The sequence below is a fragment of the Amblyraja radiata genome, chromosome 1 (assembly GCF_010909765.2).
Source record: "Amblyraja radiata isolate CabotCenter1 chromosome 1, sAmbRad1.1.pri, whole genome shotgun sequence".
NCBI classification, from domain to species: domain Eukaryota; kingdom Metazoa; phylum Chordata; class Chondrichthyes; order Rajiformes; family Rajidae; genus Amblyraja; species Amblyraja radiata.
This window is the reverse complement of record NC_045956.1, coordinates 147221568-147240158: the sequence shown is the minus strand read 5'-3', so window position 1 is coordinate 147240158 and position 18591 is coordinate 147221568. Positions and strand designations below refer to the sequence as shown.

Sequence of the window (18591 nt, the reverse complement as noted above, 5' to 3'; positions counted from 1 at the left end):
AAAGGAATGGAGGGTTATGGTCTGAGCGCAGGTATATGGGACTAGGGGAGAATACGTGTTCGGCACGGACTAGAAGGGTCGAGATGGCCTGTTTCCGTGCTGTAATTGTTATATGGTTATAACATAACAGTAATAAAGAAATTTAAACATAAAAAAACATCCCCCCACAATGAGTCCCATTATGAGGGAAGGCACAAAGTCCAGACCCCATCCCCATGTCCACCCATAGTCATGCTTTTAAGAAGGCCCGATGTTCCAGGCCGTTCTCGCCGGATGATGGTGCTCCGGCGTCAGGAGAATCCTCTCAGTGGCTTGGGATACCTGGAACGGCCACTTCCTTACCGGAGAGCACGGCTTCCGAAGCCGACAGGCCGCGCTGGATGGAGCTCCACCACTGGTGATCTCGGTGAGAGATCCCAGGTTCCCGATGTTAAAGTTCAGCGCCGTCGCCCGCGGTTGGCCGCTCCACAGACCTGCAGCTCCGCGATGTTCAAATCGGCGGTCTCAGCATTCCGGAGTTCCAGCGCGGCTACCCCGGCAAGGCATCGCCCGCTCCGCGATAGTGCTCCAGCGCTGTGCCGCCGCTCGAAGCTGAGGTTCTGGCTGGTCCCCTCAGGAAACGTCGCTCCAGGCCCCCTGGTAGGCCGCAAGAACGGGTCGAAGATGCTGCCCGGAGAAAAGCCGCCTCTCCGACCAGGTAGGGACCCTGAAAAGCAGTTTCCCCCTCCCCCCCCACCCCTAAATAAAAAGACTAGAGCTGCTAAACAAAAACTCAACTAACTAAAAACTCAACTAAAAAAAAAAGAAGTGAAAAGACGGACGGCTGCAGGCTGGGCAGCCATACCATACAGGACGGCGCCCCGATTAGAGGGAAACAGTTTCCAGTCATTTAATTCGGCGGAGATACGACTTTTCTCCTAGTCGCATTTTCGCCCTATCTCGCGGCCTGACAACTTTGTTTGGTGCAGCCTTTCCCGGACATGGCCCAGAGCTTCAGCAGTAGACGCGGCGTGGACTTTAACATCGCGGAGCCAGAAAGGCTCTGACCGCTGGCCTGCTGACTTTAACATCGTGAAGCCGTGGTCTGCGGAGCTTCTAGCAGCAGGCGTGGAGCGGACTTTACCATCCCGGAGCCAGGAATCCCTTGCCGTGGATCGCCAGAGAAGAGCTCCAACCACTGGCCTGCCTGCGGCCTATAACATCGAGAAGCCGCGGTCTCCGGTAAGAAAGTGGCCGAATCGGGCACTCCGAGTGTGTTCCATCCATCCCGACGTCGGAGCTTCAATCATCCCGATGAGAGGGCTTGTACATCGGGCCGTCCGTAGCGGCGACTGCGGAGGGTCAAGACCCCAAACACGGGTGAACAAAAGGAGGAAGACTGACTAAACTTTATTGCCTTCCATCACAGTGATCACTGTGGTGGATGTTTATGTTAAGTTCTATTGTTCTTTTAAATGTGTTGTGTTCTTTTAATTGTATGGCTGCATGGTAACTCAAATATCACTGTACCTTAATTGGTGCATGTGACAAGAAATTTGAATTTTTTGCTGTGAGTCGGTCTTGCAGTCAAATAAAAGTTTCAAATAATCACGAGAACCAAAGACCAGGCAAAATTATTCAATAAATATGTCAGTTAAAATCAAGGCCTTCCACAGTTAAACAACAGGGAGATGTTCATAGAAGGGGAGAGCATTATTAGAGTCTCTCATGTAAAGTTTTTGGGACTGTATGTTTCACTATTTCATACTTGTCACAAACATTTTCCTGTAATGCCTAGAATCAATTGGAATTTGGGCAACCAGAATGCAGAAAATAATCTGGCCATTGATGCATCCTCATGCAGTAAGTACAAAATAATTATTGGGAAAGGAAATTCTTGTGAAGGTGGTTTTTCCTTATTTATGTTGTTCATTCATCTATATTTGGCCACAGTGAAGAATCTCCTTTAAAAAAGTCTGTAATATTGAGTATTTATCTGGAATATATATCAATAAATATTATCTCCATTTCTACTGCCATTCAAAATGAGGAGTACATAATGGGTTACAATTGCATTATTCACTCATTTTTCATTCATTCATCAGCAAACTAATGAGCATATACTGTATTACTTTAATGGTAGAGCATTAATATTCATTCATCTTTCAATCTTTCAAACATCTTGTGAGAAAACCTTGCAAACTGATATGCTACAATGCTGCAAACTCTAATCTGCATTCTGTATCTTCCCCTTTGTTCTATCTATTGTACTTGGGATGACTCAATTGTATTTATGTACAGTATATTTGATCTGTTTGGATAGCATGCAATACCTCAGTACATCTGACAATAATAAGTCTGAAGAAGGGTCTCGACCCAAATCATCACCCGTTCCTTCTCTCCAGAGATGCTGTATGTCCCGCTGAGTTACTCCAGCATTTTGTGTTTTCCTTCAATTTAAACCAGCATCTGTAGTTCTTTCCTACACAATAATAAACCTAAACCAAATCCTAAAGTGAGTGTCTTTTATGAGAAAACAAAATTGATGTTTATCTATTGCCATTCTGATAATGGTATACCACATCACTTGTCTTGACTACTTTTTCTGTTGGTCTTAACCATATCTTCTTGGTATGACTCTTTTATGCTTCCTCTCTGATGTCGTATATTTGGTTGTTTAAATGGCCTCTCCCACTTAGGCAATTTTTCAGTGGACTGCCGGCGACTGTCAAGTTGCCGGCAGTCGCCTGAAAAACCGGTGACTGGAACGGCGACTGACAGACAGACAGACAGACAGACAGACAGACAGACAGACAGACAGACAGACAGACAGACACACACACACACACAAAAGGCGGGGGCGAGGGCAAGCGGGGGACCGCTGCCTGAAATTCACACGGTACAAAGCCAAGGTGATACAGACACACACCGCGATGAACAGGATGGTTGGCGCTGTAATTAAATCGGCTAGCACAGTGTACGGTAAGTCCTTTAAAAGAGGGGAGAAGGGGGGAGAAGGGGAGAGAAGGAGTGGAGACAACTTTTAAGAAGCCAAACAACTTTTAATAAGCCAGAGATACACAGCTGTGAAGTTCGGCGGACATTTGGCATTACCTTACAGTCGGTTATCCTTGGTTCTGAAAACTCCTGATTACGTTTTTTTTCCCCAATGAGCCAATGAAAATGACGAATTAAGCAAAGGAGATCAACTAAAACTACCTACGACTACCTCGATTACCCATAACTACATGGCAACCCCACTACAACTGCACCTACGACTACAGGATTATTGATTTTCTCCTTGGCGATCAATTTTTGGTCACTGAAAATTTTCAACATGTTGAAACATTTGCGGCGACCATACTGAGGCCGCGACTAGTTCCCACAATGCGGGAACTCCTCGCGACCATCAGGAGACTCACCAGAAACCATCAGCGAACATGTGGCAACCATGTGGCGAGCACAGAGTCTTCTGCACTCGCCTAAAAAGTCGCCTAAGTGGGTCAGGCCCATAAGTAGTTTTTGTTGGTATTTGACATACATTATTTTTCATCGCCTTTTCAATGTTTGGAATTATATTTGTTCTCCAATACAGCTGAGATTTTTCCGAAGATTTTCTAGAATTCAGTTTCTAGATGGTTTATAGTTTGTGAGCTGCTCTTGCCATAAAATTCAGGTGCTCTGAGTTATACTGCATACTGATGAGTTTGCTGTTAAAGATTCTAAGCTATTACCCTGTTTTGTTTGGTTAGACAGTTTGATGTTCTTCAGCAGTATAAAAGACAAGATTTTATTTTTAATTTATTACTAGACTAAGTGCGACCCGTTGGGTCCCATGTTCACATGGGAGGGCTGGTTCCCCAATGTAATATTCCACCTCTCCACCAATTCCAATATTGGTGGTCAATGGGGGGAGGGGGGGGACTTTCTGGAGCGCTAGTATCGGGGTTGTGGGCCAAATGGACTGGTTTCCAGAGGGCTAGTATGGACATTGTGGGCCAAATGGATTCTTGGGCTGGCAGCTCAGTCACTCAGGCCTGGTGGGCTGGCAGCTCAGTCACTCAGGCCTGGTGGGCTTGCAGCTCAGTCTCTCAGGCCTGGTGGACTGGCAGCTCAGTCACTCAGGTCTGGTGGGCAGGCAAATCAGTCACTCAGGGCTGGTGGGCTGGCAGCTCAGAAACTGCCAGAAATGCTGCCCATAACATGTGAGACATTCTGTGAGAGAGAGAGAGAGAGAGAGAAGGGGTAGAGGGTGGAGAATGAATTTTATACATTTTTCATATTTTTCTACAGATCACAGCAATGAAGGAGGAAAGTCTATCCTGGCCTGGATCTCACAGGGAGCCAAAGAAGGGAGGGAGAAAAATACTGCGGTGAGGTTTAATACTTACAGGGGGAATACTTACTGATGGGCCGAAGGGACACCTCCTGGGCTAGTACATGCCTGATGGGCCGAAGGGACAAAATAAATCTGAGTGCAATCACAGTGAAAGGCACTTTTTGTGGACTTTTCCTGGCCTGGCACAGGCCTTTTGGGCCAAAATGCTCCTCATGGGCTAACATGGGCATTTTGAGCAAAATGGACTGGTTTCTGGGCAAATAGGGGCCTTGTGGGCCAAAATGAGTGGTTTCAGGTAGGCCAAAGGTGTGCTGGCAGTTCACTCACAACTGGTGGGCTGGCAGTTCACTCACTCACTCACTCACGGCTGGTGGGCTGGCAGTTCACTCACTCACGGCTGGTGGATGGCAGTTGACTGACTCACGGCTGTTGGGCTGGCAGTTGGCTCACGGCTGTTGGGCTAGCAGTTGACACACGGCTGGTGGGCTGGCAGTTGATTGAATTGCGGCTGGTGGGCTGGCAGTTGATTGATGCACAGCTGGTGGGCTAGCATTTCACTCACGTCTATTCCTTGAAATTCCATTTCAAGCAGAGTGCAGGCCACCAAATTCAAATTCAATTTCATACCATTTTATTGGAGTGCAGGCCACCAAATTCAAATGCAATTTCATACCACTTCAAGCAGAGTGCAGACCACCAAATTCAAATGCAATTTCATACCATTTGGGCTTTATACTCCTGCCCCCCCCCCCCCCCCCCCAGAAGGGGCATTACCTTCATCATGGTGATGGACAGGCGAGAGGACCAATCAGCTCATCTCAAGATTAATAACTTTTTTATTTTTCATCGATCGAAAAAATCCTCAGGGCTGCCTCAGCGAAGGAGGACTGTGAGTAAGATGGCCAAAAATCATAGCGATATATGGTAGTGTTTTTTCTAAAATCAATATACAGTGCAGACAGGAAGTGGTCAAGATGAGACTTTTAATTATATAGAAATTCATGTCACTCTCTGTGTCCTCTTTAGAGGATCCGGGATTGGTATGGAATTTCTGGTACCAAAAAACAGTTATCCCCAAATATTAAAAGAGAAGCTCATATTCCCACTTCATTGGTGTGCCAGTGTGAGGCTCCTAAAACAATTTCATTGAGATTTATCATCTGTACACTCAGATTTTGCAGTTGTGGCTCCTGTAAAAAATGTTTGTCTCTATTAATTACCTCCCAGCTGTGTCTCCCTATTGGTTCTCTCTCTGCTGATCCCACTTTTGCCTGTTCTTTCAGTTGGTCCCCTCTCCACTAATTTCTTCTGTTGATTACATAACAGTTGGTCCCATATTTTGTTGCTACAACTCTCTACAGGTTCATTCTCTGCTGATTTTCTCTACTATGCAACAGCAAATCTCTGAACAGCAGGCACCATTGTTGGTACTGTGTTGGTTACCTTGGCCCAACTCTGTTGTTGTGATAAATGTAGATAGGAGTATAAGTAAGTTTGAAGATGACAGGAAAATTGGTGTAGTTGTGGAAAGTGAGGAAGATCATCAAAGGATAAAACTGAATATAGATCAGTTAGAAAAATGGGTGGAAAAATGGCATATGACATTTACTCTGGATGAGTGAGGTGTTACACTTTGGGAGATCAAATGAAAGGGGGAAATATGCAATAAATGGCAGGACATTAAAGAGTTTATCTTCATTGGACAGGGCACTGCGGATAAATGTATACGTTATTTTACAGCTGCATAAAACTTTGGTCAGGCCACATTTGCAGTGCTGTGTGAAGTTCTGGTCACAGCATTAGCAGAAGGATGTGTTTTTTGTCCAAGGTAGTCATAATAGTGTGTTTTCCGCAGCAAGCTGAGCAAAAAAACGAGGATTCCTTGTGGAATCTTAAGGAGCACCATTAGCCCATAAGTTAAAATAAAATTACATTGTTAAATGTATTAACTGAGACTCTGGGTATCGTCATGCTTGCATTCTGGCTTCCACCAGATTTAGCTTTCTGAACGATTTGGGATACAACTAATGTTAAAGGTTCCATGAACAAATTGTACTGGCTTACCCTCATCGGGTTATTGAAAGTCTGTGAAGCTCTTTCACTGAAGTTGAATTGATTGGGAATTTTCCGCTCTTGTCTGGGTTTAATTATTTCCTTCTCTTCCTTCTCTTCTTCTTCTTCTTCTTCTTCTTCTTCCATTCCCTGCAGAATAACAAATAACCCGAATAAATAGACTGTATTTCAGCCATGTTTATACAGTTGAAAAAACAATTATAATTGAAATTCAAAACACGGGAATATTCATTTTACTCTCCAGTACACAAAACATACTCAAGAATAGATTATTTTTTAGTTGACTCTACGTTTATCCCATTTATTTATAATTCAAAATACCATAACATTATAATCTCAGATCACGCACCTGTAACATTCATGATTAAATTAAATGGAATGTCCGAGAAACAAGCATATTGGAGATTTAACCCACAAATTTTGAACGAAAGATCATGCCAGGAATATATTATTAAACAGATTCAAATATTTTTTGAGGTAAATGACAACCCTGACACACCTACTTCTCTTATGTGGGAAACGTTTAAAGCGTATGTTCGAGGTACATTAATCTCTGCTCAAGCATTTTATAATAAAGAGAACAGGATTAAGCAACAAACATTGGAAAGTGAAATCAAGCAACTAGATATAGAAAATGCGAGAATGCCATCTACTTTAAAACATAATAAAATTGCTGTATTGAAATATAAATTAAATAAAATGTATTCAGAACAAGTAATAAAACTTTATCAAAAAACCAAACAATTACATTTTGAATTTGGAGACAAACCACAAAAATTATTAGCACGTCAGTTACGAAAAATGGAAGGGGAAAAAACAATTCATAAAATTAGAACAGAGACAGGAGAATTATTAAAAATGCCCAAGGACATAAATGATAGATTTCTCCAATACTATCATAACCTTTATTCAACTAAAACCGTAGCACAATCAGTAGGAATAGCAGATTTTTTAATAAAATGTAATTTAAAAGGTTTAGATTCAAACGATAGAGAATTATTAGAAAGGGAGATTACGATAAAGGATATTGAGGAGTCTATTGGCTCTTTAAAAAATGGTAAAGCAGTAGGACCAGATGGTTTAGGTTCCGAATTTTATAAAAAAATTTATGATTTGCTTAGCCCACGTTTACAAAGACTGTATGAGTATATATATACTCAACAGAAACTTCCAGACACTTTAAATGAATCAATAATAAAACTTATTCCTAAAGCTGATAAAGATCTGGAAGACCCGGGATCATACAGAGCAATTGCACTTTTAAATACAGATCAGAAAATTTTAACTAAAATACTAGCGCACAGATTAAGTACAGTGATGAATAAATTAATACACCCTGACCAAACAGGCTTTATTCAGAAACGGTACTCATATTATAATCTAAGAAGATTATTTAATATTATATATTCCAAGAGAATTATTAATGAAGATCTAGCAATAATTTCACTTGACGCTGAAAAAGCATTTGATCAGGTCGAATGGCCTTACTTATTTTCGGTGATGGAAAATATGCAGCTAGGGGAGAAATTCTGTACATGGATAAAACTGTTATATACAAATCCCACGGCTAGAATATTTACAAACCAAATGTTGTCATCTAAATTTAGCCTATCTAGAGGTTGTAGACAAGGATGCCCATTATCTCCATTATTATTTGCGCTTGCTATTGAGCCACTGGCAGAAAGAGTTAGGGGGCATCCGGAAATACATGGGTATAACACAAAGGACACAGTGAATAAAATTTCTCTATACGCAGATGATGTATTAATTTACATTACAAAACCAGAAATTAGTATTCCAAACTTATTAAAGTTAATAACCCAATTTGGTTCACTTTCAGGATACAGAATAAATTGGAATAAAAGTGAAATTATGCCAATAAGGGAACATAACAAACAGACAATACAACAATTTCCATTTAAAATAGTAAATGAAAAATTTAAATATCTAGGTATTTATGTAACTAAGATATATACATCATTATTTAAAGCAAATTTTCCCCCATTACTGAACAAACTACATAAGAATATTCAATACTGGAAAACACTTCCTATCTCAATGGTAGGCAAAATCAATGCCATAAAAATGATTTTTTTACCGCAAATATTATACCTTTTTCAGACAATTCCGATATATTTGGCAAAAAACTTTTTTTTTAAATTGGACTCTATTGTTAATGATTTTATCTGGGATTATAAGAATCATAGGATAAACAAAAGACACTTGTGTAAATCAAAAATAAATGGAGGCTTGGTTTTACCCAATTTTTTGTTTTATTTCTGGGCAGTTAACATTAAAAATATGAATTTCTGGTTGGAAGAAATAGATCATCAACCAGACTGGTTAAAAATGGAAAAGGAAGATTGTTTACCTTTTGATATCGGTTCGATATTATTTGCTACGTCTAAATTAAACAAAAAAATTTATAGGGAAAACCCTATAATATTTAGTGCTATACGAATTTGGAAACAATTAAAAAAGACATTAAAATTAGATAATTTATCACTTTTTCTTCCAACTGTGAATAATCCTTTGTTTAAGCCTTCATGGTTGGACGGGGGTTTTACACAATGGAAGAATTATGGAATTAAAAATATGGGACAACTTTACAAGGAAGGCACTTTTCTGACATTTCAGGAGTTGCAACAGACTTATGGACTTCGAGGAAATGATTATTTCAGATATCTTCAATTTAGAGATTATATAAAATCGAACTCCCAAAATTTTTGAATTAGAAATTCAGAAATTCTTGATGAATGTTGGAACAAACATCCTAACACAGAAAAATTAATATCTTATATATATAATATCTTATTAGACAGTGACATTCCTTCGACGGACTTACACAGACAAACATGGGAAAAAGAATTAAATCAAGTAATAACGAAAGATACTTGGGAAGAAAGTTTGCAACACATACATCAGTGTTCATTAAACGCCAGACATTCTCTAATACAATTTAAAGTAATACATAGGTTACATTATTCAAAAACAAAACTACATAAAATTTTTCAACATATCTCACCTATATGTGATAAATGTCAACATTTAGAAGCTACATTATCTCATATGTTTGCAAACTGTATAAAAATTAAAAAATTCTGGGTAAATATTTTTAGTATAATATCTAAAGTAACCAGCACACAATTGGACCCAGATCCAAAATTAATAATACTCGGAATATTAGAATTAAATCAAACACTTAGAACAACACAAAGAAACTTTATTGATTATAGTTTAATAACAGGAAAAAAATTAATTCTAAAATTTTGGAAAGGCCCTACGGCCCCCACAATCAAAATGTGGATTATAGAAATGACGGAGACCTTAAACGTGGAAAGAATCAGATTTTCCCTGTTGGACAAACAGGAATTATTCGTTGGAACATGGTCTCCTTTTATTGATTATTTAAAGGGTCAGAATGGTTCAACACAGGAACATGACTAGCACGCGGGCTAAAGAATGGATGAAATACTATACTCTGAAATGTACGAATATATCTCGAATGAAGTCTTTTTTATTTTAATAAATTTTTCCATTCTTCTTTAACTATCTTTTTCCTTTTTTTTCTTTTTTTTTGTTTTTGTTTTTGTTTTTCTTCTTTTTCTTTTATTTCTTTACTTCATCTATCTCTTTAGTTCTATCTAGTTTAAAAAAAAAAAAAAAGGCAAAAAGTATTGGAGACAATGTAATAATAATTGACAATATTATCAATTCAAAAATGTAAGTGTAATGATGTAAATAGGTTATGTACCTATGTACCTATGTACCTATCTCCAATAAAAAAATATTAAAAAAAAAAAAAAAAAAAAAAAAATTCAAAACATATCGTTTTTTATTGGAAGCAATTTCTAAAAAGAATAAAAATAATTGTAACTAGGAGCCCAGAGATACAGTATGTCCTGATTATATTGCAACCCAGATGAAACATAGAAACATACAAAATAGGTGCAGGAGGAGGCCATTCGGCCCTTCGAGCCAGCACCGCCATTCATTGTGATCATGGCTGATCGTCCACAATCAATAACCCGTGCCTGCCCTCTCCCCATATCCCTTGATTCCACCAGCCCCTAGAGCTCTATCTAATTCTCTCTTAAATCCTTCCAGTGATTTGGCCTCCACTGCCCTCTGTGGCAGGGAATTCCACAAATTTACAACTCTCTGGGTGAAAATGTTTTTTCTCACCTCAGTCTTAAATGGCCTCAACTTTATTCTAAGACTGTGGCCCCTGGTTCTGGACTCGCACAACATTGGGACCAATTTTCCTGCATCTAGCCTGTCCAGTCCTTTTATAATTTTATATGTTTCTATAAGATGCCCCCTCATCCTTCTAAACTCCAGTGAATACAAGCCTAGTCTTTTCAATTTTTCCTCATATGACAGTCCCGGGGATCAATCTCGTGAACCTACGCTGCACTGTCTCAATCACAAGGATGTCCTCCCTCAAATTAGGAGACCAAAACTGTACACAATACTCCGGATGTGGTCTTACCAGAGCCCTATACAATTGCAGAAGAACCTCTCTACTCCTATACTGAAATCCGTTTGTTATGAATGCCAACATTCCATTAGCTTTCTTCACTGCCTGCTGTACCTGCACGCCAACTTTCAGTGACCGGTGTAAAAGGACACCCAGGTCTCATTGTACCTCCCCCTTACCTAACCTAACCATTGAGATAATAATCTGCCCCCTTGTTTTTGCCACCTAAGTGGATAACCTCACATTTATCTATATTATACTGCATCTGCCACGCATCTGCCCACTCACTCAACCTGTCCAGGTTACCCTGCAACCTCCTAACATCCTCTTCACAGTTCACACTGCCACCTAGCTTTGTGTCATCTGCAAACTTGCTAGTGTTGCTCCTAATTCCCTCTTCCAAATCATTAATATAAATGGTAAACAGTTGCGGCCCCAACAGCGATCCTTGTGGCACTCCACTCGCCACTGCCTGCCATTCTGAAAACGACCCGTTCACTCTTCTTCTTCTCCTCCTCCTCCTCCTCCTCCTCCTCCTCCTCCTCCTCCTCCTCCTCCTCCTCCTCCTCCTCCTCCTCCTCCTCCTCCTCCTCCTCCTCCTCCTCCTCCTCCTCCTCCTCCTCCTCCTCCTCCTCCTCCTCCTCCTCCTCCTCCTCCTCCTCCTCCTCCTCCTCCTCCTCCTCCTCCTCCTCCTCCTCCTCCTCCTCCTCCTCCTTCTTCTTCTTCTCCTTCTTCTTCTCCTTCTTTCTTCTTCTTCTGCGGTTGGCAAACAACTTTTTAGTGCATTACCGCCACCTACTCTTCGCTTCCTGTCCGCCAACCAATGTTCTATCTATGTCAACACCCTACCCCCAATACCATGTGCTCTAATCATTGATTGACTGGAAAAGGCTTGGTAAGGTGCCCTCATGAACTTCAGGTGAAGGTACTTCCAACTGTGATTTTAGGCAAGCAATTCCAGCATTGTGAATGTGAAATGTTTCAAAATCAGGATGGTGTGTGGGATTGGAGGGATCCATGCAGATGGTGCCATTACCAAGCATCCAACCCTTGACCTTATTTTAACATACCTTTAAGAACATAATTTTACCACGTGGAAAGACAAAGGCAGTGAATACTTAGAAATGTTCTGCAAACTCTTCTCAGGGCAGTGGGCAGTGGGCAGGTGCTATAGACCTGCACGGGAAGGTAGACACTGCCGCCCCCAAGAGTCTCGGGCAGATAGGGCTTGTCAGCCTGGGAAGGCAGTCCATCTAGGAGAGGGAAAACTCTGATTTAATACCTCCACTGCCTTGTGGCCATATCCAGTCATGGAAAATGCTCCAAGAGTAAACCTCAAGAAAATCCAGAGTCAGAGCCCCTAAGGCAGTTCGTCGTTGTCTACAACCTCGCTCTGGCAGCTCCCGCGACGGCGCTGGTGCTAAACTGTAACGGCCCTCCTGTTCCTTTGGATCGATCAGCGACGTGGAGAGGGGAGACGTGCTGCATGGGCAACAGCCTGCCCTCCATATGACATCTCCCAGGCTTGCATCAAACCAGGATGCATCACCCATGGTCAGTCATGACCGAGGGGGGCCAACTTCTCTATATTCCATTTTAATAAGTTAGGTTAAACTATCAATGTTTGGTCAACATTTTGGAGCTCCCTTCCTACAGCACAAAGTTGATGTTGCTCAGCCTGGCTTTGTTATCAACTAGTAGTGGCCTGGATGAGGTCAGGAAAAGGCCAGATGCCAGGCAGGCTCCGAAGTTGTTAAATGAATCATGGCAAAACACGCAGAACGCCCGCGAGCAGGCACCCAGGAAACCCCGTGGGCAGACAATCGTCACTGTCCCTCAAGAGCCGAGGGGGATGACCCAAGGAGTGGCCTAATCCGCAGGGACCGCCACAGGACCACCCCCCCCCCCCCCCCAAGAACCAGAGGCACGAAACAGACAGGAGGACGTATGCTGCGACCAGCCCGGGTGCACACAATACCCGGCACAGGAACGGGCAACCGACCAACAGGTGCAGGGGACGGAGTAGCCACTGGAGGAGGTACCCTAGACGGAGGGCGCCCTCGCTTACGGGGCCGCGCTACCAGCACCGGCCGATCAATGTCAATGTGCGCCGGCTTCAGCCGCGCAACAGAAACAGTCTCATGCCGACCCACCATGTCCAGGACGAAAGTGGACGAGCCATGTTCCAGGACCCGGAAGGGACCCTCGTACGGCCACTGGAGGTGTGCCCGATGAGCATCCCTACACAGGAAGACGAACCGGCAGTTCTCCAGAGCAGAGGGAACGTACGGACCCATGATGAGACGTGGATACCGGCGCCAGCTTGCCCACCGTCTGCCGAAGACGTTGCAGAGCATCCGAAGGCTGCTCCACCTGGCCCCGTGCCAACGGGATGAACTCCCCGGGCATCGTCAACGGGGACCCATACACCAACTCGGCAGAGGAGGAGGCCAAGTCATCTTTGGGTGCGGTGCGGATCCCCAGCAAAACCCACGGCAGAGCATCCACACAGTCCGGATTATTGAGCCGTGCCTTCAGGGCATCCTTGAGTTGGCGATGAAACCGCTCCACCAGTCCATTCGCCTGCGGATGATACGCCGTCGTGTGGTGTAGGCGAACCCCCTGGAGGCGTGCCATGGCCGACCACAGTTCTGACGTGAACTGAGGCCCCTGGTCGGATGTTATGTCCAGCGGCACCCCGAACAGGGCGATCTAATGTGCCACCAAGGCCCATGCAGAAGTGGCCGTTGAGGAATCAGCCAGCGGAATGACTTCAGGCCACCGCGTGAAGCATTCCACCATCAGGGCGGTCGGGGCATCCTCTCGTGGATCGGCGAGCATTGTGGCCCCAGCCAGGGACTCATTAACACTCTCGAACGACGCCACTGCTTCGTCGGACCACTCAACCTCCTTGCGATGACCAGTGATCAGGTGGAAAAGCGGGCGCATGATTGCGGCCGTCGCCGGCAAGAAATGGTGATAAAACGCAACTATCCCTGAAAAAACGAATAGATCATCCACCGTGCATGGGAAGATAAAACAAGTGATATGAATAAGAATATGAAACAGTTACATCAAAAATAATTTAGGAAAGCAAACTAAAACTATAAAATTCAATTGCCAATGAATTTCAAATTAAATTATAATCTTCAAGAACATAAATAATAAAAGAAAAATCATAATTGGGATAGCACATTTTAATAACATAAGAAATGACGATATGATAAAATAACAAATTACTTGGCCTTAGTTTGTACAAGTTGAAATAGATGACTACTGACACAAGATTATAACAGAAAGGTTGAATAAAATGTTAATACATTTTGGAGAGATACGGGCCATAATTGATAAACCAGGGAGGATAAAACATGAGTGACTACATATTTTCATAATCCGCATACAGTACATTTCCCTTTGCTCTACCTATGTACTTGAGTTTGGCATGATTGTATTTATGTATAGTATTATCCAATTTGATTGGAAAGCATGGAAAGCTTTTCACTGTACCTCAGTATACCTTACAATCTTATATCACTAAATCTCTGATCTTGACCGCTTTTGGCCCACTGTGCTGCGATTTCCGACAGAACGCCGCCACATACGACCGTCATTTTTGGCCACCTTGCTCAGAGCCCCCCTCCGCCTTAAGGGTGCGGAGGATTTTTCCCATCGATGACAAATCAGTGAGATATTAATGTTTTTAAAAAAATCACCATTCTCTCTGCTACCCCTGCTGGAGGGAGGGGGAGGGACTATAAAACCAGGAAGTGGTGTGCCTCACTCAGTCTCTGCAAGGTGGATGAAGCCAAGGGTCACATTTATCTGAGCTCTGAATTACACTGAACAAATGTCTACACAACTGTGAGTACCCTTAATGTGGTTTGAAAATTAAAATATGGTTTGTTTGAAGAAAAATGGCACTGCCTGCAAATGGTTGGGTGCTTTGGCTTGAGGTTGAATGGCACTACTTACTGCAAATGGTGTCTTGGGTGCTTTGCTTGAAGTTGAAAGGCACTACTTACTGCAAATGATGGCTTGGGTGCTTTGGCTTGATGTTGAAAGGCACTACTTACTGCAAATGGTGGCTTGGGTGATTTGGCTTGAAGTTGAATTGCACTATTTACTGCAAATGGTGGCTTGGGAGCTTTGGTTTAAAGTTGAAAGGCACTACTTACTGCAAATGGTGGCTTGGGAGCTTTGGCTTGAAGTTTAAAGAAATCACCATTCTCTCTGCTGCACCTGCTGGAGGGAGGGGGAGGGACTATAAAACCAGGAAGTGGTGTGCCTCACTCAATCTCTGCAAGGTGGATGAAGCCAATGGTCACATTTATCTGAGCTCTGAATAACACTGAACAAATGTCTACACAACTGTGAGTACCCTTAATGTGGTTTGAAAATTAAAATATGGTTTGTTTGAAGAAAAAAGGCACTGCCTGCAAATGGTTGGGTGCTTTGGCTTGAGGTTGAATGGCACTACTTACTGCAAATGGTGTCTTGGGTGCTTTGCTTGAAGTTGAAAGGCACTACTTACTGCAAATGATGGCTTGGGTGCTTTGGCTTGATGTTGAAAGGCACTACTTACTGAAAATGGTGGCTTGGGTGATTTGGCTTGAAGTTGAATTGCACTATTTACTGCAAATGGTGGCTTGGGAGCTTTGGTTTAAAGTTGAAAGGCACTACTTACTGCAAATGGTGGCTTGGGAGCTTTGGCTTGAAGTTTAAAGAAATCACCATTCTCTCTGCTGCACCTGCTGGAGGGAGGGGGAGGGACTATAAAACCAGGAAGTGGTGTGCCTCACTCAATCTCTGCAAGGTGGATGAAGCCAAGGGTCACGTCTATGAGCTCTGAATAACACTGAACAAATGTCTACACAACTGTGAGTACCCTTAATATGGTTTGAAAATGAAAATATGGTTTGTTTGAAGTAAAAAGGCACTGCCTGCAAATGGTTGTTTGGGTGCTTTGGCTTGAAGTTGAAAGGCATTACTTACAGCAAATGGTGGCTTGGGAGCTTTGGCTTGAAGTTGAAAGGCACTTCTTACTGCAAATGGTGGCTTGGGTGCTTTGGCTTGAAGTTGAATGGCACTACTTACTGCAAATGGTGGCATGAAGTTGAAAGGCACTACTTACTGCAAATGGTGGCTTGGGTGCTTTGGCTTGAAGTTGAAAGGCACTATTTACTGCAAATGGTGGCATGAAGTTGAAAGGCACTACTTACTGCAAATGGTGGCTTGGCTGCTTTGGCTTGAAGTTGAAAGGCACTACTTACTGCAAATGGTGGCTTGGGTGCTTTGGCTTGAGGTTGAAAGGCACTACTTACTGCAAATGGTGGCTTGGGTACTTTGCTTGAAGTTGAAAGGCACTACTTACTGCAAATGGTGGCTTGGGTGCATTGGCTTGAAGTTGAAAGGCACTACTTATTGCAAATGATGGCTTGGGTGATTTGGCTTGAAGTTGAAAGGCACTTCTTACTGCAAATGGTGGCTTGGGTGCTTTGGCTTGAAGTTGAAAGGCATTACCTACTGCAAATGGTGGCTTGGGTGCTTTGGCTTTCAGTTGAAAGGCACTACTTACTGCAAATGGTGGCATGGGTGCATTGTCTTGAAGTTGAAAGGCACTACTTACTGCAAATGGTGGCTTGGGTGCTTTGGCTTTTAGTTGAAAGGCACTACTTACTGCAAATGGTGCCATGCAGTTGATAGGCACTGCTTACTGCAAATGGTGGCTTGGGTGCTTTGGCTTGAAGTTGAAAGGCATTACTTACTGCAAATGTTGGCTTGGGTGCTTTGGCTTGAAGTTGAAAGGCACTACTTACTGCTAATGGTGGCTTGGTGGCTTGGGTGCTTTGGCTTGAAGGTGAAAGGCACTACTTACTGCAAATTCTTCCCATCAATTAAAAATAAAAGTGTGGTTAGTGTTTAAAAAATGTTGAGAATCTGTCAATCACGCCCTGAAAACCACACCTTTTCCGGGGGGAGGGGTTATACAACCCGAAGTGTGGGTGTGGCTCAGTCTCTGCATGATGGGAGAGGGAGAGGTCATGACTCTGTCTGAGCTGTGAATCAACTGAACACACTGAATGTCTACTGAACTGTGAGTTTGGTGTTTTGTGTGGTTTTATGGTGGTTTCACCCTGCATGAAATGGTATGAAGCTGCATTTGAATTTGGTGGCCTTGGACCCTGCTTGAAGTGGAATGAAACTGCACTTGAATTTGGCGGCCTTGCATCCTGCTTGAAGTGGTATGAAACTGCACCGAATTTGGTGGCCTTGCACCCTGCTGAAAGTGGTATGAAACCGCACTTGAATTTGGTGGCCTTGGATCCAGCTTGAAGTGGTATGAAACTGCACTTGAATTCGGTGGCCTTGCACCCTGCTCATAGTGGTAAGAAACTGCACTTGAATTTGGTGGCCTTGCACCCTGCTTGAAATGGTAGGAACATGGATTTGAATTTGGTGGCCTTGCACCCTGCTTGAAATGGAATTTCAAGGAATAGTCATGAGTCAACTGCCAATCCACCAGCCGTGAGTGAGCTGCCAGCAGATCAGGCTTGAGGGACTGAGCTGCCACCTCAAGAACCCATACCAGCACTCCAGAAAGCCCCCCCACTGGCCACCAATATTGGAATTGGTGGGGAGGTGGAATATTGCGTTGGGGGACCAGCCCTCCCATGTGAACATGGGACCCAACGGGTCTCACTTAGTCTAGTAATATCTAAACCAGAGCATTAAAATAAATGTTCAAGAAGGACTGCAGATGCTGGAAGATCGAAGGTACACAAAAATGCTGGAGAAACTCAGCGGGTGCAGCAGCATCTATGGAGCGAAGGAAATAGGCGACGTTTCGGGCCAAAACCCTTCTTCAAAACTCTTTAAGAAGGGTTTCGGCCCGAAACGTCGCCTATTTCCTTCGCTCCATAGATGCTGCTGCACCCGCTGAGTTTCTCCAGCATTTTTGTGTACATTAAAATAAATGGATCGTTGTTTTGGCAAAATTGGTGCAATGAATAGTAGAAAATTATGGCATAGTAGACTTTGGTCAGTTATGGCTTTGCTAGCTCTCAGAAAGGACAGTATGCTTATTTTAGATTCATATTTTTCTTTGAGCAAATAATTTATCCCATTTAATCTCTCAAAACCTCATCACCAAGAAAACCTCCATGGAGTCTTTTTATACTTTTAATATTTTCTATTCCAACAAAAGTTGCCTTAATTATTTTCAAAGACTTCTTCTGATTGAAGTTCCTTAATCCAGAAAACATCTTGGCATACTACATTTCCTTTCCATTTTTCCAGGTGTCCAGCTGAGGCCCACGTAATAATTCATTAAGTTATAACTGGTTGAGGGATAAATGTTGATCAGGACATAAGAATAATTTGCCTGTCACTCTCCAAATGGTTCCAATAGACCTTTTACACCAATTATAATGTGAAATTATGAGCAACTTAAAATTGTAATATTTGTTAAAAAAACCTTTAAAAGTCTGACAATTGTAAGTACGCATTGTGAAACAAAATAGAATAGAATACCTTTATTGTCATTCAGACCTTACGGTCTGAACGAAATTTCGTGCCTGCAGTCATACATACAATCATACAATAATAAACAACAATAAACACAAATTAACACCACCACAGTGTATCCTCCAAGCACCTCCTCACTGTGGTGGAGGCAAAAATCTTAGGGTTACTGTCTCTTCCCTCCTCTTCTCCCTCTGCG

The 18591-nt window shown here is 42.7% G+C and overlaps 1 protein-coding gene across 1 annotated transcript in view; it reads right to left on the bottom strand.

The window, feature by feature from the left end:
- Positions 1-18591, bottom strand: part of dnai1 (dynein axonemal intermediate chain 1) — a 158845-nt gene that overhangs the window by 83635 nt on the left and 56619 nt on the right. Inside the window, exon 9 of the mRNA XM_033038027.1 lies at positions 6383-6520. Coding sequence (XP_032893918.1) covers positions 6383-6520 — 138 coding nt within the window. The remainder of the gene's footprint in view (positions 1-6382; positions 6521-18591) is intronic.